Below are 25,690 nucleotides of genomic sequence, written 5' to 3'. Positions count from 1 at the left end.
CTCCTATGCTTTAGTGGTGGCAATTCGTGATTTTTTAAACAGAAATTGGCAGATTAATATCTCGCATATCTATCGTGAAGCGAACTCAGCTGCGGATTTCATGGCAAATATGGCTCATTTAATACCGCATGGTCTACAGTTATTCTCTAACCCGCCTGTGGGTATTTATTCTATTCTTTCACAAGACATGTATGGGGTTTGTCAACCCCGCATTATTCCTATCTAGCTCGCCTTGATGAGCCCCTTTTAATAAAAAAAAAATTAACTTATCGATAAAGATTTTGTTGAAAATTCGTTAAAATCTTCCTATATTTTTTATATTTCCAATATGTAAATCTATAAAATAAACACTCTTAAAATAATTTAATATTCAACCAATTTCATTGTTCAACCTCCTTAGTCATAATATCACACATCATAGTAAATAATATATTTAAATGAACTCATCCAAATATCACCCAACATCTCCAAAGTATCGAAAGAATATATCATAGCTAATGCCAACATACATTAAACATCAGTAATCATCAAATTATAATATAATTATACAATCCAAAATGAGGTGATCAAAATGCCTTAATAATATCACCTATGTCTCCTAACACTATCATATGGCCAAAACTCAAAATAACTACAGTCGCTCGGTCGACTGGTGTACCTACAACCTCTTGTGAGGGCGAAAAGTATAATAAAGTGGTTCATTGAGTGGATAATAAGTTTTGAAAGTAAACTTATTTTAGAATAATTATATTATTGTAATATACAATTTCATCGAGCTATATGTAAGAACATAAGTAAACTATTTAATCTTTAAATCAAGCAATTAGCATTAAAAAGGAATACATGATACTACAATTAATAATTTTGAAAATCATATCAAAAGATAATATAATTAGATACCTGATTCTAAAATTTTCATGAAACTAATACCTAGAGGAATAACCTTGTCATACCTGAACCTTCTACGGGCAGTGCAATAATATACTGAAAGTGTACTATCATGCCCGAAGCTATAACGGGTAGACCAATGATGTGCCATCTTATATGTCTCATCTCGTCATACTGCAAGCGTAAATTAGTCCCAAGAGAGCAGAAGCATCCACCCACATGGCCCAAATCCTAGTGCTCAGATGAAGGGCCTCTATCTCAATTGTATGTATGTAATTGAATCTCTACACTTATCTTTGTATCTAGAGAGAAAGGCACTGTCTAATATTTTTGAAAAATAAACTTTTTTGTACAGGTATATAAACATTTTCAACATACTTTAAATCTATATTCCTTTTCATTAAAATACTCTCGCACATTAATTTATAATCAAAATAGGTAAGAAAAAATGGAAAACCAATCAACATACACCTTTAACAAACATATCAACATGTAAATAAAATTTCTATTTCTAGAAAAACTTAAATAGGACATTTAAAAATACTTTATTTTACTCAAATTAATATCATAATAAAAATATAAAAGACAAGTTTAGTATATTCCACTCACAACGATGATGGTCAAGCTCGACTATTGTCGACGTCAGTGGCTTGACTCACGTTCACGGCTCCTCCTAAATCATGGAAATGACATAATTAATTTCCAAATGTGTGAAATACAACTAACTTTATGAGATATAGCTCGCAATGAATATTTACCTCATAACATACAACTCCTGAAACCATACTTGTAAGTTGAAAATTAATATAACATCCTCAAAGCCATAAATTACAACTTATGCTCAAAATTCCATCCTCCACCTCAATAATTAAGTTTCCATATCTTATAATACTAATAAATCATCCACATTATCAACAATCTCATTACTAACCATAAAGTACCTAAACATAATTATATACTGAATCGGAAAAATTGCAAGGGCTTCGTGTCTCCGGCTCTACAATGCCTTGTTGGTGCCCTTGTGCACCTAAAATAGCACCAATTACAAAAATTAGCATGAGACCAACTTTGCCAATTTGTCAGAAACCCTGATTATAAATAAAGTATAATAATCTTTAAATCAGCTTCATTCCCAAGAAATCCAATTCAAATAAAGATAAAATGATAGAAATCTTACTCCAAATGGTGAGAAACCCAACTTGAAAGCTTGAATCACTTTCCACTCACTTGATTCCTCTCTCTACGCTTCCTACAGTTAAATTCCTCTCTAATGAATGTTTCCAGATGAATTTAGGGATGGAAATACTCTGGAATAGTTCCCCAAACTCAATTTTTGTTAAAATTCCCAAGACTTGAATATTTTCGCATTTACTTCCTCTCTTCCTCGTGAGTCTTGCAAATAAATGGTAACTGGTTCCTTTTTTTTAAAAAAAAAAAAATTGCTTTCCATATAGAGCTGATTGTTTATTTGCGTTATTATTAGTTCAAGCCCCACACCAATTAACTTATATCTATATAAGTTAAGGTGTTACAGTCCACCCATTACTTTCATTTTTGTTGTTAATTATTAATTTGTACCATATTAGTTAGTGAGGGAATTGGAAATTTGGTTTCGGTGACGATGATTAAAATGTAAAGAATCCTTTAAATTCAATTATAGTGAACTTAGTCATATTTAAACTTGAAATATAAGAGAATATATTTGATCTCAGCAATAAAGATCAATGATAAATTTTTACCTAATTAATTTTATCTAAATAAAGACCATATGATAACTTAAATCGACAATAGAACTAACCCCCCACCATCTGGTGGTTTTTTTTAAAAATAAAATAAATTGACAATATTAGTTGTTATTTCTTAACAAGAAGGTAAATACAGATACTAAAAAAAGTACAAAGAAATATATATAGTAAAATAGAAGAATAGAAACCAAGGTCTTGTTTTTTTACATGTAGAAATGTAGAGATAAATATGAGAAAAGAGCATTTAAAATTTAAAATTTTACTCCATGAACCTATTTTAATACCTAAAATAATCTTAATATATAAATTAAATTATTAAAAAAATTATTTAATACTGTTAACATTTATGTATTCATAATGTTGATTTTGATGATAAAAACAAAATTAAGAATGATTAAACTTTTAAAAGCTCAAATTATTTTTCGTACATTTTAAATAAATCATTATTTTCATAATATAAAGGTTTTATACTTAATGGAAAAATAATTTTATGAAATTAGTTATTTTCAAGTTAATGGCTTAAATTGAAAAAGTTTTGAGAACTTTGATGTAAAATTATCCCCGTCCCTTCTTCTAATAAGAAATTAGGTATAAAATCATCTTCGTACCCTCCCCGAATAAGAAAAATCCCCGAACGTCCTCGTCCTCATAGGGATTTTTCTCATCCCCGTAGTATGTATAATCAGGCTAGGGGGCAACCATTTTTTTAGGCATGCAGATAAAGGTGGATGTTACTATATGCACTGGTGGCTCAGCTCAATATGTGCGGGCCCAAGCCCTGCTGTTAAAAATAAGTTCTAAAAATTAAAGAAAAAATTACTTAAGCTTTTAATTAGCCTCTGTGAAATTTATAAATATAGCTCCATTGAATCTCTAAAAATAGTCCCATAAATTCATAATCCATAAAATTTAAACTTTAAAAATTATAAAAATCTACATTTTAATTGAAAAAATAAAAGTCCACAACAAACCATATAAGTGGTTTTACTATTATTTAACTTAGCTCCAATTGAATCTATTAAAACAACCTCCATAAGCTAATAAACCCATAAAATTTCAGTTTTTACATCTAGTTGTTGCATAGTTTAGCCATGATAAATCATTTTTTTTTTTTGGGCCTGCCACCACTGATTCATTATTTTGGAGAATATGAAGTGTGTGTTTTTTGCTTGCTCTTTCATTACTCGGCCTTATTATTTAGGTTAGTAATTAATTGTCTTTAGAAACTGCAGAAAAGAATCGAAAACACATACAAAGAAAAGAAACCAAGCCAGCAAAACAAGCTATATATAGGAAGATTAATTAATTTACAGAAACGTACCAGCTGCATGTGATGGATGATGGTTCAAGATTATTTCAGTCATCTGCTGGGGTTGTAGTTCCTCTTCTTCTTTCATTATTGAAACTTCCGCTTGGGTCTTCCGATGAATCTGGGGCATACAATAAATGGATCCCACATCTTTTTGGCCCGCAACATTCCAAACGTTCAGAGTCATCATGATCTTTCTTAAAATAGAATTGGACTGCCTCAATAACGCAATCCCGAAAACCATTCAAATTGTCATTACCAAACAAATAGTACCCCAAAATTAAGTGATCTGACTCCACATAACAATACAGCTCCAGATATATCTGTATCACATGTGGATCACAATCTTTGGGTTTGACTTTGATGTCACAAAACAATTCAAACACATCATCATAATGGTCTCGAAATGATACAATAGCGCCAAAAGCAAAACCCATTACATTTTTATTATTGAACCAACCTGCTGGTGGCGTCTTCAATTTTATCAAAGATCCCATACTTTGAAAGCAAAACGACTTTGAAATTTCATTCCCAGGTAAAATGGCAAAACCTTCAAATTCCGGATAAGATATCTGTACCACACAAATCATTATTTGAAAAGAAAAAAATTTGCTAACTAAAAATTTAAAAGAGAAAAAAAAAAGAAAAAATATATAACATTGTATGATTAAACTGAGATGAGAGAGTTAAAGACACACCTTTTCCCGTGCATGCATGTGTTCCCAACGTGCAGTTGCCACATGCTGAATGTTTTGCAGAGCATCTTCAAGAATTCCTCCAACAACATTCCGATCCAAGTTATAATTACCGTTCAGCTCAAAACGCGGCGGACAAGATTCATAACTTTTTGGGAATAAACCTGATAATGATTCCAGTGCCGTGCAATGATGTGCATGCAACTTATGTAGACTGCATGGAAGCTTTGGTAAGGATTGAAGCTTCCCACAATAACTTAAGTAGAGACATGACAACTTAGAAAGTTGTATGATGCTCTTTGGTATCCTCTCAAAATTGTTCTTCGATAGATACAAATATTCTAGAGAGGATAGCTGACCAATACTTTCAGGTAACTTTGTGATGCAGCAATCAGATTGATCTAGATACGTTAGATTGTACAAGCCATCAAAAAATATTGTGATCGGCAATGATAAACCCATCTGCTTATGACCCTTGCTCCTACTGAAATTTATATCACGAACGTTGTTCAAACGTACAATGGATGAGGGTACTTCCAGGGACGTAGCCAGAAATTTAATTGATCTGGGGCACATTAAAAATATAGTATAATTTTAAGAATTTATATCACAACACAAAAAATCGCAATATAATATAAATTGAGAATAAATTTTGAAAATTTAGATAACAGTAAATAGAGTCACAAGTGTAATATAAATTAACAATAAATTAACTTATTACAATTGTTCTAATCAAGAATTCCTCGATGGGATTTCATGTGTTGAAAATGCTGTAAAATAATTTCATTATCAATACAATCAAATACATCTTTTTCAATGTACACAACTAGATTATCATTCAACCATTCATCTCCCATTCGACTTCGTAGTCGATTCTTCACATAATTCATTGCTGAAAAAACTCTTTCAACAGTGGCAGTGGCAACTGGTAGAAGTAATGCTAATGTGACTAATAAATAGACCAATGAAAACACCTTGTGCTTGTTAGTCTCAACCATTTTCTGTGCAAGATCACCAATCCCATTTAATTCTGAAAACTCAACACTAGACTGCATATCCATTATGTAAATATCAAGTTGAGTATCTAGTGCCATGAGATCAACTTGAGAAAAATCTTTTGGATAAAGTTGAGCAAGACGCAATAACTTTTCTTTATTGAAAGCTGCAAATGAATCTTTTGGACATAAACAAGCCAAGCAAAGAAGTAATTCAGTGTTTACCTCATTAAAACGACTGTTTAACTCTTGAAGTTGCATATCCAAAATAGCACAAAATAGGTCAATGCGATAATGATGCATATTTGTGATCTCTTGTGCTCTACGCCTTGATCTTCCAGGTGTTAGAAACATAGTTTCCATGACAGGAACACTAATAAAATGTTTCTCACAAAATGAAGAAACTTGAATAAGCAAAGAATTCCATCCATGTTTCCTCATCCTCTGTAGACCTAGTTTGCAAATGCTAACTAATTTCATGGAATTCACAATATCTTGATCTTTCCTTTGTAATGCTTGTGACAATTCATTTGCAAAACCAAGAATATTTTTCATCAAGTATAAAGTAAACACAAAATCAAATGTTTGCATGAACTTCAATGTTGAATTTGCTTCAAATCTTTGCTCAGAATTTGATGCATCATTTGCAATAATCTCAAGCACATCAATTATGGATGAGAACATGGTAATAATGCTTATTAATGTACCGTAATGTGAGCTCCACCGTGTGTCGCCATAACGCTTTAAAGTAATCTCTTGATTCATGCCTTGTCCGCTTTTAAGCTCACCCATTTTAAGTGCTTCAATAACTGCAACAGCATGCTTCTCTTTAAGGATATCATATCGTTTAGACGAGGCTGCAACAATGTTACTAACTTTAGCAACTAAACTGAACAGATCATTAACTTCTTGGTGCTTTTTTGCCACAAAAACAAGGGCCAACTGTAATTGATGGGAAAACAATGAATGTAATAAGCTGATTCATTCTCTTTTAGAATGAGTGTTTTCAAACCATTAAGTCCCCCTTGCATGTTACTAGCACCATCATATCCTTGCCCACGCAACCTAGACATGCTTAATCCATGTCTAGCAAATACTATGTCGAGTGATGCTTTGAGAGAGACAGCTTTAGTATCAATAACATGTTCAATACCAATAAAACGCTCAACCACATGTCCTCTTTTATCCACATAACACAACACAACTGCCATTTGCTCTTTTGTGGATATGTCACGAGATTCATCAATCATAACAGAAAATAAAGAGTCACCAATTTCTATAATGATAGCTCTAGAAGTTTCAGCTGAACAAACACTTACAATTTGTTTCTGAATATCAGGGGATGTCATTTGGAGATTTGCTGGAACATTGTTGAAAATAACACCTTTAATTTCCTCATTGTGATTAGCAAGAAGAAAGTTTCCTCTATTATCTGAGCTTTGAGATTCATTATTACCACAAAATGCAAGGCCCTGTCTCAAAAGAAACCGAATGCAGTCAATTACAGCAGTTAAACAAAGTCGGTACTGCCTTTTAATTTTTTTAGAATGGTTAAAGAAAAATGTAGCAACATGTGCCTTTTGATTCATCAATGATTCACAACGACGCCTAGCTATATTATGAGCACTATTTACGCCACCAACATGTTGTCTCGACATTTCTTTTTTCTTCCAATTTCTAAACCCTTCACCAGTAAAGCATGGACCAACCCCTTGACTACCATTTTCTTCTCTGAAAACATAACAATAAAGACAAAAAGCTGCATCCTTTACTATACTATATTCTAACCAATCAAGATAATTATCAAACCAACTCCGGACAAATCGTCGTGATTTTTCTCCTAACAACCTAGTAGGAAAATCATGGCTTTGAGGTTGAAAAGGACCCATTTGCAAATAAGCTCTCCGAACTTCATCTTGAATATTAGGATCTAACTTCGAAATTACTGTTCGTAAACCAGGATCTCTTGGAAGATCATGCAAATTAAGACTAACTTTTTCTTTTGAATTGCCACTCATTTTTCCTAATGAGGTTGTTGAATTCTTTCTTAAATATTTATCCATGGCTGTTCAAAGAAATATATTCATCAAATAAGTATGATATTTATCATTCAAAGAAAAATTTCTTCATAAAAAAATATACATGAAAATTACAGTTACAGAACTAGACAAAAGATTATGGGTCTTCATTAAAATTTCATTATATAGTGTATTAATCTTAATAAATTAATTTTTTCTTAAATCTTTTAATAATGGCAAAAATATTCATATATGACAACACAAAAATCAAACATGAATATAAAATAAAATTAGCAATTTTAAAATGTAAAAAACAATGAAATAATAAAAACTTAGTATTAAGAAACTTACAATTTTAAAACATCAAGCGACGCAAATGAAGAAAGTGAGAAGAAATTCACGCACTAGTGACAATTGATGAGCACCGCAAATTGCCTAGCTCCACCCACCACACTTTAATCCATGGAAGAGACGAAAGAAAGAGACGGAAGAAAGAGTAAAGTTGTGATTTCACTTACTTTAATTGATTTTTTAATAGATTTTATTTGATAAAAGGCGTTCTCCTTTTTGTCTTTGTTGACTTTTATGAAATTATAATAACTGATCAAATTATTTAGATTTATACATTTAAGTTAGGGGCAATATGAAATTTTTTAAAATTACATGTGGAACTTTCAAATTTTCACAATTGACTTGGGGCATTTTTATAAATAATGAATAAATTTTTTTTTTAAAGATAATCATCAAAAAAATATTTTAAAAGCCAGCTGGGGCATGTGCCCCACCTGGTCCTATGCTGGCTACGTCCCTGGGTACTTCTCTTATAGCTGTTGCTATAGCAGACAAAAACTCCAAAGCTTCTAAATTTCCAAGTTCCTGAGGCAATCTTTGAAGATTTGAGCACCCATTGAGATACAGACTCCGAAGAGATTTCAACTTACATAGGCTGCTAGGGAGACTCTTAAGACTTTTACAATTTTGAAGGTCCAAGTCCAAAAGCCCAGAGAGACTCCCAATGGACGAGGGCAGTTTTTCAATTGCTGTTCCATTTAAACGTATCTCTTCCACATTAACAGCTGATGAGATCTCTACAGGAAGCCTCTTCAATTTTGAGCAACCAATTAGATTGAGGCTAACTAGCTTATTTAGACCCGGAATCAACGAGGGGTTTGGGGTTTTGGTAAAAGAATTCCAGGCAGCAATGACCATCCGGTTGAACTTACCATGATGCTGTTCGGACAGAAAAGAAGCAACGATGACAAATCATTCAACAATCAAATGTTATGAGGGATTTCAAGAAAAAGAAGCTTGAATAAAATATAAGATATACCTGGACACAGTCCCAAAGTTGTTCCATATTGCTATGAGGGATTTCAAGAAAAAGAAGCTTGTCTGGATTAATATTTGACGGCATTGATGTTAATGGATAACCATGCCAGTGCAAATACCTCACTTCAGCAAATATAGAACCTTGAAAATCAGACACCTTACATTTGTTCCCTCCCTTAGAGATTGAATTATAGAATTTCAAAAATCTTAATTTACGCATCTTCGTGAATGTGTTAGAATTTAGACGAATCTGTCTCACCTTAGACATATCCAGGGATATGCCCTCAATTTTTTCAGTCCCCTAATAATCAATAAAAGACACAAATTAAAATCAAATCTATAAATTTAAGTTGATTGTTATCATTAGGCAGTAAATGTAACCCTACATACAGGGAATAATAATAATAATAATAATAAAATGTGTGACTGCAAACGTGTACATACAAATTGACATTGCAATTTTTTCATTTTTTCCTTTTATTAGCGTCACTCTTCTATTGGGCTTATAACCCATCTATTTATGTATAATTATCATCAAAGATTACACATCCAATAGCATTCCAAAATAATATAATAATATATATATATATATATGTCTCAAATAAAATACTTACTGTATTAGATGTCAAAACTTCGATAATATCCTCATGATGCCACAATCGACTGCGTTCTCCTGGATTATTTACAGATTCTTGCCGGACAATTTCTCTACCCATTTCTTGCAGCAAATCATGCATTGTTATGCTATTGCCATGTATGATAATAAGAGACTTATCAACAAGATCACTTATTCCTATTTGTGCAGCGAAACCGCAAGCATCAAGGAACTTTATCACAAATTCTTTATCTTCACCTTTAAAGAAACAGGCAATGTCCAGAAAAATATTTTTCTGTTCATCGTCCAAACCGTCGAAACTAATTTTTAGCACCTTTTGGATTTCCATATTAAGAATTCTTTTCAATTCGTTTATTGCATTTTCCCAAACTTCCTTTCCTTTTCCATATAAAAAGCAACCTAAAATTTCAAGTGCTAAAGGAACACCTTGAGCATAGTTAATTATCTTTTCTGACAGCTCCTGATAACCTACTTCACTAGGAAGGTTTTCTTTGAAGGCATGTCGACTAAAAAGCTCAAGGGCATGGCCGCATTCTAATGCCTTCATCTCATAAATGTCTTTCTCTTTCACTCCCCCATTTTTAAGAACCTTTTGATCTCTTGTGGTAATTATGATTCGACTCTCAGGCATAAACCAATCAAGACTTCTGATTAAGAATTTTATTTGTCTGAAACAAGTCACATCATCAAGAACAATCAGAGCCTTCCTGCGGCTGAGCCTTGTGAAGTTGAACTCAATATCAGGAATCACATTTTCATCCATCAATACTTCTGAAAGAAGTTTTTGTTGCAACCTAGCTAATCCTCCTGGGTTTTGTGATTCTTTTCTAACATTCTGAAGGAAGCAAGAACCTTCAAAATTTCTAGAGATTTTGTTGAAAACCGCCCTAGCAATTGTTGTCTTGCCTATACCACCCATGCCCCAAATCCCTACTAGAGGTGCAGCAGCTAATAGAGATTCAATTTCACCAACTTTTGATTCTACTCCAACCAGATGGTTTTTGTTATTACATGAAAGTACTTCAGGCAGATGGATGTTGTTATTACATGAAAGTTCTTTAGGCAATTTCTCCAAAATGTCATTAACAACTTTCTTTATAAGTTCAGATTCATTCCTAGCAAATACAAAACATAGTATTAAGCTAAAAAAAAAAACAAAAACAGAGTGTCTTTAATTAGTTCCAGTTTTTGATTTGATGCTTAATTGTTTGCTATTAAAGTAGTTACATAAGACTAGAACTTGAGTTGAAAAAAAGAAAAAAAGAAAAAAAGAAAAAAAGTGTAAAATAAGATGTAACCTAGTAATCTTCATCAATTGATTTAATATTTAATATTAGAATGTTTCATATCTAATAATAAAAAAATTATATAATTGGCGATAAATTGACTGTTATCTGAATACATGAGAATCAAAGCCAGGGAGATTGGCTGCTTCCGTCAAAGCACTCCTCCATCTTTCCATCTTCTCTGGAAATCTTTCTTCAAGCTCCAAAAACGAATCCCCAAAAATCCCAATTTGCTTTCTCACATGTAATGGATCAACGCGGTAGAAGACAGGGATCACAATCTGTCCATAATTGTGCTTGCATTCGAGGAACTTTAGAAGTTCATTGAGACAACGTCCTGAAGAAGCATATCTTTCTGAGAAAATGATAATTGAAATGCTTGATGCTGCAATTGTATCAGGAAGAGACTCTGAAATATCATCTCCTCTGATAAGTTGGTCGTCAATGAAAGTTTCAATACTTTTTTGGCACAAAGCAGAACGAAGATGGCTAGTAAAGCTGTCACGGGTTTCCGCTCTACTAAAACTAAGAAAAACATCATACTTATTGTTTTGAGGATTCATCAAACTCAAACTGCTGTATGGATGGGAAGGAGAAGAAGAAGAAGAAGAAGAAGCCATTAGAGAAACAGTTCAATTGATTAGAGAGATTTTCATCAGAAAATTTGAGATGTTATATGAATTGAATGTCACTGCAGGTGCAGGGCTTATACTGATGCTCTAGCTACTTGACTACTTCATTCCTTCCATGGAACTTTACAAAATAGTTGATGACAGCTAAGAAAAGATACTTTAATTTTTGTCAAAAGTTGTTCGTGTGTATATACCTTTTAATTTTCATTAATGGAACAACAAATTGTGTTTTATTTAACAAAAAATAAAAATAAAAATATTATGTTATTTAAAAATAAAAAAATTGTGTTATTTAACAACTAATTTAAGAATAAAAATAAAAAAAATATTATCACCATCACAACAAATTGTGTTTTATTTAACAAAAAATAAAAACTCAAGTTTAAAATGTAAATTTACGATGTAGGGGCTTTAAAAGAATTTTTTAAGGTTGCCAATAGCTCTAAATATTCATTCAAAGCCCAACAAAAAATTGACGCCCACTAAAACCAACAATAAGAACTCAAAGAAAATACTCTCAAGCCACTGGAGAGATTCAAACTTTCCCAAGAGATGCCAACCATCCAACCAAGGAATTGTTGGCTTATATATTTAGGTTTGGGGACAACAATTTCTTTTAGCCATAGATAGGTGGAGGTTATTATATGATTGATTGTTTTGTATATATAAGAAGTGTGTATTAATATTTGCTTGTTCTTTCATAAATTGTCCTCATGATTTATTATGAGAATTAAAGAAAAGTAATGATACACATCCTAAAATTTTATCTTAAATGATATGATATTCATCAATTGGATGATGAGAAAATACAATTAATTGACTTGAACATTGTGAAAAATTATCAACAACTCAATAAATAACATATCACATACTACATCATTTGAAATAAAATTTAAGATAAAAGTTTTGGATGTCTTTGAAAATACACCTACAAAAAAAGAAAGCAAGCCAAAAAAAAAAAGTTTGCACACAGACACAAATATGTAAATAGGAAGAGATATTTATTTACCCAAATGTATCAGCTGCAATTTCTTCATTATAGCTGAAACTTCCGCTTGGATTTTCTGTTGCATAATTCCATAAAATATGGGGCTTAAAGTATATCCCACAATTTTTCACCAGGCAACACTCTGAATAATCATAAAAAAATCTCTTTAAATAGAACTGGACTTCCACGTGATCACCAAAGAAATAGTACTCCATAAGTAAGTGATCTGACTCAGCCCCCAAAGGCATAGTCGGATTGGCTGCAGTGCAGCTGTAGCTTCTACTAAAACCCGAGTTCGATTCTTGGGAGTGGTAAGGGGGCTAAAAACTGTATTTGGACTTACCCACCCCCCTTACCTTTAAAAAAAAGAAGAAGAAGAAGAAGATGATCTAACTCAACGTAATTAAATCCGCATGACATGAAAGCAAAGGAGTGATTCTAATCTTATATTATTGGAATTCTTAATTGGTATTCTAACTGAAGTTTTACTAATAGAATTTTACTATTTAAATTAAAAATGGTGGGACTTAATAATTATCTATCACTTGATTTATCAGTATTATAAGATATGAAAAATTTAATTATGGAGGTGAATTATAAAATTTTGAGCATAATGTCACGGGACGAGAGGTTTCGAGCCTGTGCGGCACTCGCGCATCCCATACTACGAGAGTAAGCCTAGTGGAAGTGGCACAATATCGACTGGTTTCGCCCTACCTTGGGCTTATCAGGAGAACGGCTTCAGTTCCCAACCAGTGTGTGTAGGGCTTCGCCTGGACCCCTCTTCAATGTTAAGTCCTCGACTAGCGACAAGCTCCCCAAACTCAACCGGGTCAGCCTGCCTAAACTCCAAGGAATCTAGGACCATTGTATTCCCCACACGCACGCCCCTGAAGCACGTCTCCAACAATCAGCACAGCTATCATCGATACTAGCGTACAAGCGCATATCTTGGGTGTCACGATTGCAGTCCGTGACAATAAGGTGTAATTTATGGCTTTGAGAATATTATAGTAATTTTGTTACTTTCAATTATGGATTAAGAAATTATAATTTATAGGGTTAATATCCATTTAGAGTAATATTGCATAAAGTTAATTGTATTTTCTCATTTTCGGAAAGTAATTGTGTAATTTCTTTGGCTTAGGAGGAGCCATGAATGTGAGTTAATCTATAGATGTTGACGATAACCTAGCTTGAGCGTTGTCATAGTGAGAAAAAATTAGTTCAAACATAAAGTTTATTAAATGCTCTAAATATTTCTTATGAGACAAGTAAGACAAGAATATCATATTAATTCCTATTAAAATTTATAGGAATTATATTTATTCCTATTTAAATTTATAGATCATAATAGTAATTGTTGTCTTGCCTATACAACCAATACCCCAAATCCCTAATAGAGGTGCAGCACCTAATAGAGATTCAATTTCTTCAATTCTTGATTCTACTCCAACTAGCTGGGTTTTGTTATTACTTGGAACCACTTTAGGCAGTTTCTCCAAAATGTCATCAATAACTTTCTTTATAAGTTTAGATTCATTCCTAGCAAATGCAAAAAATAGCGTTAAGTTCAAAATTGAGACCAAAAAAAAAAAAAAAGAGTGCAGTTCAAATTTTTAATTTGATGCTATTGTTTTTAAATTGGCCACATAACAATCAAACTTGAGTTAAAAAATACAATTAGAAAAAATGAGTAATATAATATATGACGTAACCGAATAAATCTTCATCAAATGATTTAAAATTTAACTTTAGAATATTTGATATTGCTGATTACCCTAATAATAAAATAATGGTAAGTTTTTATTTAGTCCCCATATTTTGACTTAAGTGTCCATTTAATTCTTATATTTTAACAAATGCCTCAAGATATTCTTACTGTTAAATATGTTGCACTCCTACCTAATAGGATGGCAAAATTATCTGCCAACCAGTAAATCCGCCCAAACTCGCCTGCAAAGACCCACCCACTACGAGTAATTTTGCAGGTTGCGGGCACGTTTGGTATTTCAAACTTAAACCCACGGGTTGCAGGTGGGTTTGGTATTGAAAGAAAATCCTTTGGATACCCGCACAAGTATTCACCAACCTACATTTTTATTTTAATTGTTTATATTTTTAATTTTAATCATAAAAATAAATTAAAAATTTAATCATAAATATGTGTAATTAATTTCCTAATTCCATATATATATATATATGTAATAAGTAGAAAATTTATAGTTTTTAAGTTTAATATTACTGATATTTTATTTTAATTTGACTGATTTTGTTTGTTTTGCTCTAATGACCTGAACCTAATGATTGACAACCAAAAGTTGAGTTTTTATTTGTTTAATTAATTGCTAACGATAGTTATACAAAATTTACTTATTAATATTTTTGATAATTCTTATATATTGATTAAAAGATAGAGCAAGACGTTGATATTAGTAATGATGGTTTGGCTACAACAGAAATATTCTAACTGCATCAAAAATATTTTATGTCAGATTTAATATATTTTGTATATTTATTTGATGTTGAAATTTTAATTTCTTATTTTCATTGGTAAAAATTAGAATTCAGTTTTGTATACAGATTTTTTAGGCTCTTGTTATAAATTTATATTTGAATCACTTAATTTAATTTATTATTTATTATTAAAAGTTTTTTTTTATATTTGTGATTTTAAATAAAAAAACCCGTAAAAAATTCACTAGGTGCTAGAGGTGGGTTTATTAATTGTTAAAACCAGCCAGGTTGTCAAAACCTAGGTTTGGGTATCGCAATGCTCGGACCCAGCCCAATTGTACTTTTTAAACACCCAGGCCGGGCTTAAAAGCCTGGCACCGGGCCGGGTTTTTTAATCTGGATTTTTGTACCCAAATTTTGTACTTTTTTAATATTATATGTGCATATTTTTTTTATTTTTAAATTTATTTCAATGAAATTGGACATGAAAATATAAATTTTAAATGTTTAAAACTTTATATATATGTAATAGATGAGTCAAATAAATATAAATATTTAAAATCATATATATTTTATAATATTGTTTTAATAAAATTCGGGTTTTGAGCCAGGTCCTGAGTTTATCAAGTGATGCCTAGGACTGATTTGGCTTCATACCCAAGCCTAGTATTAGTGGGCCCACATCGTTCGGGTTCGAACCATATGGGTATTTTTGCCACCCTTAAAACCCGCAATAGGCAAGCTTTTTTAAAAAAATATAAAAACCCACGGCCGATTATGGGTGGATTTAGTAATCTAAATTTTTTGTGGATGCAGGTTAGGTAGTGATAAACCCACAGTGGGTGGTATCCATTGCTATCCTTACCTACTCTCTATTTTTCTTTCCTTTTATGATAATATTTTTACAACAATATTCTTATCTTCTCTAGGATATTAATGAAAAAAATATTAATTTATCAAATTAACCTTAAAAGTAATATAAAAATTTTATAAATCTTATGTTATTATTTTACCTTTAAGATTAATTTGGCAAATTAATTTTTTTATAAAATAATAAAAATGTTGTAAGGATATTAAATATTAGTTCTTTCATACTGATATTTTTTAGTTAATTTGCTAGAATAATAAATAATCATTGGTTAATTTTCTAGTTAAATTTTTATAGATAAATTAATTAATATCAAGAATATTATTGCAAAGCTATTATTGTAAAAGGAAGGCAAAAGCAAAGGTAAGAATATAATATAGCTAAATATAATAGTATTTTGAGATTTTTTTTTTTTTTTGAAAAGTATTTTGAGATATTTTTAAAGAATAGAGAATCATTTAAATTAAATATAGGGACGAAACAATTATTTATCCAATAATTAATGAGCTGACTTTTACCTAATGACAAGAGAATCAAAGCTAGAGAGACTGGCTGCGTCCGTCAAAGCACTCCTCCATCTTGCATCTTCCCTGGAAATCCTTCTTCAAGCTTCAAAAATGAATCTCCAAAAGAATCCCAATTTGCTTTCTCAGACGTGATGAATCTACGCGATAGAAGAAAGAGATCACAATCTGTCCATAATTGTGCCTGCATTCGAGGGTCTTTAAAAGTTCATCGAGACACCATCCTGAAGAAGCATAGCTTCGGAGAAAATGATAATTGAAATGCTTCATGCTTCAATTGTATCAAGAAGGGACTCTGAAATTTCATCTCCTCTGATAAGTTTGTCATCAATGAAAGTTTCAATACTTTTTTGGACACAAAGCAGAATGAAGATGGCTAGTAAAGCTGTCACGGGTGTCCACTACTCTGAAACTAAGAAAAGCATCATACTTATTGTTTCAAATATTCATCGAACTCAAACTGCTAGATGGATGAGAAGAAGAAGTGGAAGAAGAAGCCATTACAGAAGCAGTTCAATTGGTTAGAGAGATTTTGACCAGAAAATTTGTGATGTTATATAAATTGGATGTCACTGCAGGGCATATATCGATGCTTTAGCTACTTATTCCTTCATGGAACTTTACGAAATAGTTGATGACATCTTAAAAAAGATACTTGTGGCATGTACATTTAATGAGAAGAAGAAGAAGAAGAAGCCATAGAGAAACGGTTCAATTGATTAGAGAGATTTTGGTCAGAAAATTTATGATTTTATGTGAATTGAATGTCACTGCAGGGCATATATTGATGCTTCAGCTACTTTATTCCTTCCATGGAACTTTACAAAATAGTTGATGACATCTAAAAAAAGAGACTTCTGGCATCTACTTTATAATGAGAAGAAGGAGGAGCAGGAGAAGAAGCAGCCATAAAGTACTCTAAAAGAAGAATAAAGATAAATGAAAGTGTAAAATGATTGCTTTGCCTACTTTTTTGAACTTCTTTTCCCCTTTTCAAGTCCATCCAATAATTTCATGCCAAGCTTCCTTCAATGGTCGTTGAGTTAAACTCTCAATACACTTATCAAATATGAGATCAGGGTCATTTTTTTTTTTTTTTGCAAGTTTAATTCGTTGCGAGAAATTATCATCCAGGTTATCCAATTTTTTGGAGAAAATTCAAAGTACATATACTATGAGTATCAAAAGTTATGTTAATGCCTATAGGTACTAACGTAATTATCTAATATTTAAAATTTGTAAGATCAAAATCGTATATATAGAATTAGTTTTTCAATTTTTTTCTTTTAAATCTATGTAACACATAAATACCTTTTCATTTTCATTCAAACAACTAAATTTTAAAAGAAAGCACTAGTAAGTACATTCTTCAGAAAACATTACTTCACAAAAGAAAAAAAAATGTTTTGTAAAGTAGATGCAATCATTTCATTATTTTAAGCTTAAGAAAGAGTTGGCACTACACCAAATGTGGTCAATGAGTCAATGTCATCGAGTATCGTACACTGGCATGAAGAGACATAGACGATATGCAGCGAAAATAATTTAGAAATAAAATTTGAAAGAAAAATGTTATTTGCACGCAAAATTATAACTGATAAATGAAACGGGGACACTAACATATAAAGATAAAATTAATAAGATAAAATAATAAGCTTATTTTATATTGAAATGCTTCTTATCTTTTGTGACTATGTATAATTTTATGTGTTGTCATATGGCATTATTCAAATTCGAATATGGAAGATTGGAGTTTGCCTAAATCCTAATACAGTAAAATCTCTCAGTAATGATACTATATAGATGAATAATCTTCTTATAATCATAAAAAAAATTTAATTCTAATTTGGGCTAGTTATGAATAAGAATAAACTCTATTTTACTGTATTTTTCTCTCTCGAGAAGATTCCAAATACATTAGTTGATCCAGTGACTATGATTATTTTGAATTTTAGCCACGTGATATTGCTAAGAATTGTAGATCATATTATTTGAGCATTATGATCACTTCATTTTGGATTGTATAGTTTGATATGATTATTGTAAATATTTAATCTATTAGTTGCAACATATTTTTGGAAACCATTGAAAATATGTGGTAATATTTGGATGTTATCATTTAAGTATATTATTTACAATAATGAATGATGTTATGTGCTTGGGGAGAATGATCAATGCAATTGGTTGAATATTAAATTATTTTAGAGTACTTATTTTACAGATTTATAGGTTAAAAATGTAAAAAGTATAAGAGAGACTGCATTAAATTTTTGGCAAGATCCTTATTAATAATTTTATTTAATTAATTTAGAACAAAGAAGCTAGACTCACCTTTAGAGTTCAAGGCGGATCATCTCAATGTCAATGCAAATTATTGTGTGGAAACTCTAATTCCTTTTGTCACCCCGAAAAAGCAAACTGATCACCCCAAGCACTCTAAAAGAAATTAAACTGGTATTATGAAATTTCATAGCCAAGAATTTAGCCGTTGCTTGGAGATTGTGTTGAAGAGTTCCTAGTCAATCTATTCATATAAATGGAACAAGTTAAATCCTAATTTACATCCAGTGATCCAATAACACATTATTCAATTTTTAGATTTTGAATGAAACACATTATTCAATTTTAAAATCTTCATGATGCTGTACTCTCCATTAATTTGTTGGGCTTATCTCGCTCCCACGCTTTGTCTATCACTATAAGCTCATTATAGTCATAGCACCTGGCTTTTGGGAGCCATACAAAGTCGCAATGTTGCTCTTATAGGGGTTTCAGAAGTCTTGTTTGGAATTTTCTTTGTCTTAAATTTACTTTTAATGTTTTAAAAAATTTCAGAAGTTTAAATTACCAAATTGCATCCAAATGAGAATCTTAACAACTTCACCATAAAAAAAAGGCATAGCCTTTCGAGAAAATAATAAGTGAAAGGTTTCATGCATCAATCACATCTAAAAAAATGAGAGATTTTATATCACCTCTATTGAATTTTACTCAATACGTGTATGATATGCGTGCATTTATTCTGAAAAATCATCAGGTAATCGATAGTTATACTTAATTCATGCACACATGTCATACATGCATTAAATAGATATAGTACAATAGAGGTACTATAGAATTGCTCCCAAGAGGGACTGAAATTTCATCTCCTATATGCTCAAACTTTGCTTTATATCCTTTGTCTGTTATTACTTCTAAAAAGTATATCCATCGTTTGCTAATAAAATAATTTTTCTTCTCAAATTTTTTCTTTTGTGTTTTTTTATAAAATTCTATAATATTATTAAAGTCTGTTCTTATTGTAAATGTGTCATTTTTCATATGCAAATGAAATGAATTTAAAGATTTTTTTATTCCTAAAATTTCTAATTCTATACTTGATTTTCTATCTTTCATTCTGTAAATTTACTGCTAGTATACATTACTATTTCTTCTTTATCTTTTGAACTGTCTATATTAGGTTTTTGTATTAATATTCGTGCCCATCGTAAACTACTTGCATTTGTTGTATAATTTTATAGTAACTATCTATAGGTAATGCTAATGGTTTAAGATATCTTACTATTCCTTTAAATTTTTGAACTAATTTTATGTCTTCACTGTTAAAATATTTTTGTTCATTTTCACTTAATTTATTATATAAAGGTCTTATTAATGTACTAAGATTGGTATGAATTTTCTAATGTAATTTAATAATCCTAAGAATTTTTGTAGTTCTTTGATATCTTTTATTTTGTATCGAAATTCTAATATTTTGTTAACTATATATGATTGTAATTCTATAGTTTCTCTGTCTATTGTTAGTCCTAAAAAATCTATTTTTTGTTTTAATATTTGAATTTTCTTTTTAGAAATTAATATATTATTATTCTTAAAACAATCTAAAATCTTATGTAAATGAGTAATATGCATAAACTTATTTTGACTAAAATCAAGAATATCATCAATATAAACTATTCAGAGTCGTATTTGCCAAAATCCATTTTTACAATCAAATTTAGAAAAATATTTAGCATTTTGTATACATTTTAGTAATTCATCTTTATTAGGTATTTTATAACTCTTATCTAGAGTATTGTCGGTTGATCTTTTATAATTAATTACCATCCTACTCTTACCTCTTTTTTGCTTACTATGATTATTTACAATAAATGCGTACATCTCTAATAACTTTTAATTCTAATAATTCATTTAACTGCATTTTAAATTCTTTTATATCTTCTAAACTATAAGCTAAATCTTGTGTTTCTATTGTTATATTTGGATTAATGATTTCAAATTTGTATACTCTCTTATTATCTTTTCTAATCGGACCGTTACCTATTATTTCTATTTTTTTCTAATTTCTTCAGGCCCTTTTTCATATTCTAAACACTCTACTTGTTTTTCTACATTCATTAAATCTTCTAAGTACTTGTCTATTTCTTTGTCATCTAAAATTTGTACTTCATGCATATCACTTTCTACTTCTAACTTACTTTTGTTGTCTAGTTCTTTTGATTTTTCTGCTTTTTCTTCTTCTAATAAAGAATCAAAAAATTTTATGTCTACATCTTTTTCGATCATTAAAGTTTTCTATTCGTATGGAAAAATGTGTGTCTCATCGTTAGGTTGAATAAATGTTGATTTTTTAAAAGAAATTCACTCCATTTGGAGTTATTAATATACTACCATTATTTCCTAATATAAAGTTTAATTTTAAAATAAATTTATATCCGACATTTTTATTACAAATGAATGTTTATGGTAAAATATGTGTTTCTTCTTTTATTCTTATGGGTTTATTATTTATACATTCTGTTTTTTGAATTAATTCACTATTAAATCGTCTAATATTTACTAGATTTCTAAGCTTATTCCTATTATCTTTAGGTATTAAACTGTCATTTATAATACATTTATTTTCACATGTGTCTATCATTGCTTTAGTATAAACTATTTCTTTTTTAAATAATAATCATACATCTGTATTTATTAGTTCACTACTTGCTCTGTTTATTTCTATTGTATTACCATCCTGTTGTTTATCTTTACAATTATTATAAAAGAACTTCTCCTGTGATTGTATCTCTATATCCTAATTCAAAATTTTTATCACTGTTTATGCAATTTTTACCAAAAAATTAGGGGTGGGCAAAATCGGGTTCGGTTCGGGTTCAGATCAACCCGATCGGGTTTCGCGTTGGTCGGGTTAGATGAGAACTCATCCGAATTCAACCCGAATCTATAACCCGATCCGACCCGATCCGAATATAATTCGGATTGGATCGGGTCGGATATAAAAAATACACACACAATCTACCCATTTACACACACACGATCTACACATTTACAGCAACAACCCAAAGCTTTCAAAACTCAACAGCCAAATGGAGCTTGAATCGGATCGGGTGATGGCGGAGGATTGGAGGCGTGGAGGTGACGCAGCAGATCCGGTACTTGGTAGCAGTAGATCAGTAGATCGGGTCACCATTCTCACGGAGTAGCCTCGGTTGGAGTGGGCTGTATAACTGTCGCTTGTTTCCGTCGATAGTGGGATGCAAGAGAGGGAGGCTGTGGCTTGTGGGTGGGTGTGGGCGATTATGTTGCTGGTCGGCAGGGGGCTGTGGGTGTGTCAGTGTGTGTGGTGTTCACTTCGTGTTGGTGTGTGTGTGTTCCAGTGCGTGGGGGGCGTGGTGTGTGTGTGTTCCAGGGCGTGGGTGGTGTGTATGTGTTCCAGTGTGTGTGTTCCAATGTGTGTGTTCCAGTGCGTGGGTGGTGTGTATGTGTTCCAGTGTGTGTGGTGTGTATGTGTTCCAGCGTGTGTGTTCTAGTGTGTGTGGTGTATATGTGTTCCGGTGTGTGTGTGGGGTGTGTATTTGAGGTTTAATTTTTTTTTATTGTGTCAACCCGATCGGGTCAACCCGATCCGATCATGATCCACCCGATCCGATCCGATCATGATCCGATCGGGTTGACACAAATGCACCCGATCGGGTTTTCTTTACAATCTGATCCGATCCAAACCCGATTTTTTTTGGATCGGATCAGGTCGGATCGGGTATTTTGCCCACCCCTACAAAAAATGATGTGTAAATTTCTATAACATTAATTTCTAAATCTGATTCTATTTCTAAGTTTGATTCTGAACTTGAATTGTTACTAGTGTCTGATTCACCACTACTAATACTACATATACTATCATTGTCAGGTAATTGACCTACATTAAGAATTTCTTCTATGTCTAAAATATGTTCTTCTATATTATAACTATCTACTTCTAATTGATTGATCTTTTTATTCTCTAGGTAATCTGATTTAATATGTCCTTTTTTACAGCATAAAAAACATTTACAAGCTTTATTTCTTTTATATATTCTTTTTCCCTTTTTGAATGCTTTTCTAACTTTTTGTTTATTATAATTATATTTAAAAAAGTTTCTTTTTATAGAATTTTCTACTATTATACCTATAAGGTTGCTTATTTTGACTATATCGTTTCCTATGTTTTCTATGTTTCTTATGTCTAAAATAACTAGGATAATTACAGCCTAATGTCGGTACTTCTGTCATGTCAATAAACAATTTTATAAATTGTAACTTTATTTGATGTCTATATTTTTCTTCTTCACAGTATTCTTTAATCATGTCTTTAACGTATTCCATTACTGGTCATAATGTAGCATAATAGTTTATTCCTTGTGTTCTTTTAGTTTTAAACCAATTAATTAATTTATTATGTAATTTTTCTCTTATTTTTCCTAGTAGTTTATCTACAAATTTTAATAATAAATCTTCATCAAAGGTCTTCCTATTTCACTCCAATATTTATAAAAATAATTAGCATATTCATCAAAATATCTTAAATCACAAATTTTAAATTGTTCTAAATTTGTAATTGCTTTAATCTGTGTAATCATATCATCTTTTTTGTCTACTCCTAATATTAATTTTTTCATTAAATCTATAAAACTAATTACTATAATATTTATATCAAAATTGTCTAACTCTTCTAATTTATTTTTCTTCATCCATTCTCTCTATCCTAAATATATATTTTTTTCTCTACTTCCTAAAATAATTTCTAATTATATTAATTTTTAATTGGGTCTACTATAGCTACTAATGCTTCTATAGAATGTCTAAGTAAATCACCTTCCCACTGTTAAATACTTGTTTCCATTCACCGGGTCTATGTCTTTCTAATTCTAATACTAATAAATCTCTAGCTTGTGGCATTGTTTTCTAACTTTTTAATTTTGTTTTAGTTTTAAATACTCTTTCTGCTTCTGTGTACTTTTCATTACTTTATGGGGTTCCTCTTTATTTAAATAAATTTCCACATTTGAGGGTTCTACTCTTGGTTCTAATATAGGTCTATTACTACTTTCTCCTAGTTATGGCTTTCCATCTTCCTCTCTGACTAATATTTCATCTACTTGTTCTAAATAATAAATTTAATCTATTTCTAAATTCTTGAAATTTAAATTTTCTGTAACTTCTATGTCTATACCATCTACTAATTCATCGTTATTACATAATTCTTCAAATAGTTCCTCATCTAAGTATTTTTTAGGATCATTAAATATTAGATTTATATTTTTATCTTTATTATTAAGTAATGTTTTATGTTTATCAATACTTAAATTTTCTATTATAGCCATATTGATTTCTATTTCTTCTTCTTTTTTTGTCTAGTTTTGGATTATTTCTCTGTCTATATTTACTAAATCTCTGTGTAACTTGATTTTATCTAGGGAAATTTACAATCATCCACCTGTTTGTTTTGCCTTTTTAAAAAATACACAAACACTTTTTTTTTTCAGCGCTCCACTTGAAGTTTGCTTTTTGTTGCATTCGTCCACTTCCGTCTAATTTCCATCAGTGAATTTAACAGAATGTTAACGAAATGATATTTTTACCCCTCAAAATTACAATTTAACCCAAAATAAATGAAAGTTGGAGATAAATTGGATGGATTTAATTTTTTTCAAAGGCGGATGCTAGAAATTGGAGGAAAATAAATACAAAATTTCTAAATTTAGTAACAAACATTATTTTCCTCCAATTTCTAGCATCCGCCTTTGAAAAAAATTAAATCCATCCAATTTATCTCCAATTTCTATTTATTTTGGGTTAAATTGTAATTTTGAGGGGTAAAAAGGTCATTCTGTTAAATTCGCTAACAGAAATTAGATGGAAGTGGACGAATGCAACAAAAAGCAAACTTCAAGTGGCGCGTTGAAAAAACAAGTGTTTGTGTATTTTTGAAAAATGTAAAACAAACAGGTGGAAGGTTGTAAATTTCTCTTTTATCTATTTATATATGTATAGCTTGTTTTTGGAACTTCTATCACATTATCTTGTTCTAATTTAGGTAATATCAATTCTAATCCATTTAATTCACTACTACTTGATTTCTTAGGTACTACTGTTTCTACATATTGGCTTTTAAAACAATCGACTATCTTTTTACTTTCAAATCTAAATTTATTATGATATTCATTATACAATTTTTCTAGAAAAAATGTATTAACTGTAAGGTTTTTATATCCTGCATTCATTTTGTAACCTTTAGTTTGTACACTTTTTATATGTCTATATTAAGCATACATCCTACTACAGCTACTTTATTTTTTAAGTCTACTTTTCCACTAGTTATTTGAGCTTGTTCATGGTCATAAAAGCTACTATAATATAGATGTAAATGAGCCTTTATGTCCAGTCCTTCTCTAGCCTGACCAAGAATTCCTATAACTATTATTCCCAATGTATGCCATTGTAATTTTGTTTTCTAAGATAGTCTCTACCTATTGGACTGATTAATGTTAATTCTTCTCTTTTATTTACTACTGATAATTTAGTTTCATCTGTATAAATATGTAAACTATTATTTACTTTTGACATTAATCCTTCATTATATAATCTTTTTTTTCTTCTAATTTTTCAAATCCTCTTTCTAATAATTTATCTGGATCTTGTTCATCTATTATGTTTTTAGTTCTTTCTATAATTTATTTTCCTCTACTAGAAAATGATAAAGATCTTTTAAGTCTTTCTACCATATTTACATCGATTCTACTATTTCATTTCTTTTTAATATTACTTTAGGTCCTAAAATATCTTTATTGTCTACGGTTCTAGGTGCTAAGATTGGTCCACTTAAATTTAAATTTTCTACTCTATTGGTTAATATGTCTAGTTCTTTATCTAAATTATCTAATGAGTTGCTAAGTTTTAGGTTTGATACGGATTCTTTATTCTTTCTAAATATTTAAAAATTATTTTCTAATTTACTAAGTCTATTGTCTATGTCTTCTAACTTATTACTGATTTTGACTAATAATTTAATAATAGTATT

General features: G+C 30.7%; 3 protein-coding genes across 27 annotated transcripts in view; all 3 read right to left on the bottom strand.

Annotated features, from left to right (window-relative positions):
• Window positions 1–464: 464 nt before the first annotated feature.
• Window positions 465–25,690, bottom strand: part of LOC112498222 (disease resistance-like protein DSC1) — a 74,434-nt gene continuing 49,208 nt past the window's right edge. For 4 of the 25 annotated variants that reach the window (XR_008052942.1, XR_008052939.1, XR_008052941.1 and 1 more), the window contains 6 exons: window positions 5,858–6,005; window positions 4,641–5,202; window positions 3,955–4,514; window positions 2,066–2,137; window positions 1,647–1,915; window positions 1,264–1,561 (listed from right to left, as the gene is read on the bottom strand). Coding sequence is in view for 2 of the 25 variants with exons in the window: in XM_052436611.1 (XP_052292571.1) it covers window positions 3,990–4,514; window positions 4,641–5,202; window positions 5,858–5,862 (1,092 nt within the window). In the remaining 23 variants the exon portion in view is untranslated. Of the gene's footprint in view, window positions 1,120–1,263; window positions 1,562–1,646; window positions 1,916–2,065; window positions 2,138–3,954; window positions 4,515–4,640; window positions 5,203–5,314; window positions 5,687–5,857; window positions 6,490–6,951; window positions 7,105–8,001; window positions 8,200–25,690 lie in introns of those variants that run through there. The other 21 variants (XR_008052937.1, XR_008052933.1, XR_008052922.1 and 18 more) reach the window with 20 other exon arrangements.
• LOC127901197 (disease resistance protein RPV1-like) lies at window positions 8,407–10,844 on the bottom strand. The gene is made up of 3 exons (XM_052437882.1): window positions 9,594–10,844; window positions 8,981–9,280; window positions 8,407–8,880 (listed from the first exon to the last, which is right to left on the bottom strand). The coding sequence occupies exons 1-3, from the start codon at window positions 10,512–10,514 to the stop codon at window positions 8,407–8,409; spliced, it is 1,695 nt and encodes a 564-aa protein (XP_052293842.1). The 5' UTR covers window positions 10,515–10,844.
• On the bottom strand, window positions 10,986–11,501 carry LOC127900687 (disease resistance protein RPV1-like). Its single transcript, XM_052435881.1, has one exon. It carries the CDS (start codon window positions 11,499–11,501, stop codon window positions 10,986–10,988), a length of 516 nt encoding a protein of 171 aa, XP_052291841.1.

Source organism: Citrus sinensis, chromosome 3, assembly GCF_022201045.2.
Source record: "Citrus sinensis cultivar Valencia sweet orange chromosome 3, DVS_A1.0, whole genome shotgun sequence".
In the NCBI taxonomy this organism is placed as follows: Eukaryota; Viridiplantae; Streptophyta; class Magnoliopsida; order Sapindales; family Rutaceae; genus Citrus; species Citrus sinensis.
The sequence above is the reverse complement of the archived record's forward strand: the minus strand, read 5'-3'. Positions and strand labels throughout refer to the sequence as shown.

What these genes read in the sequence shown, in the direction of transcription:
- LOC127901197 (XM_052437882.1), bottom strand. Translation starts at nt 10,514, where the DNA reads ATGGGTGGTATAGGCAAGACAACAATTGCTAGGGCGGTTTTCAACAAA. An exon ending in AAGTTTTGACATCTAATACA is followed by an intron (nt 9,281 to 9,593) that starts GTAAGTATTTTA and finishes ATTGATTATTAG; the next exon opens with GGGACTGAAAAAATTGAGGG. An exon ending in AACTTTGGGACTGTGTCCAG is followed by an intron (nt 8,881 to 8,980) that starts GTATATCTTATA and finishes CTGTCCGAACAG; the next exon opens with CATCATGGTAAGTTCAACCG.
- LOC127900687 (XM_052435881.1), bottom strand. Translation starts at nt 11,501, where the DNA reads ATGGCTTCTTCTTCTTCTTCTTCTTCTCCTTCCCATCCATACAGCAGT.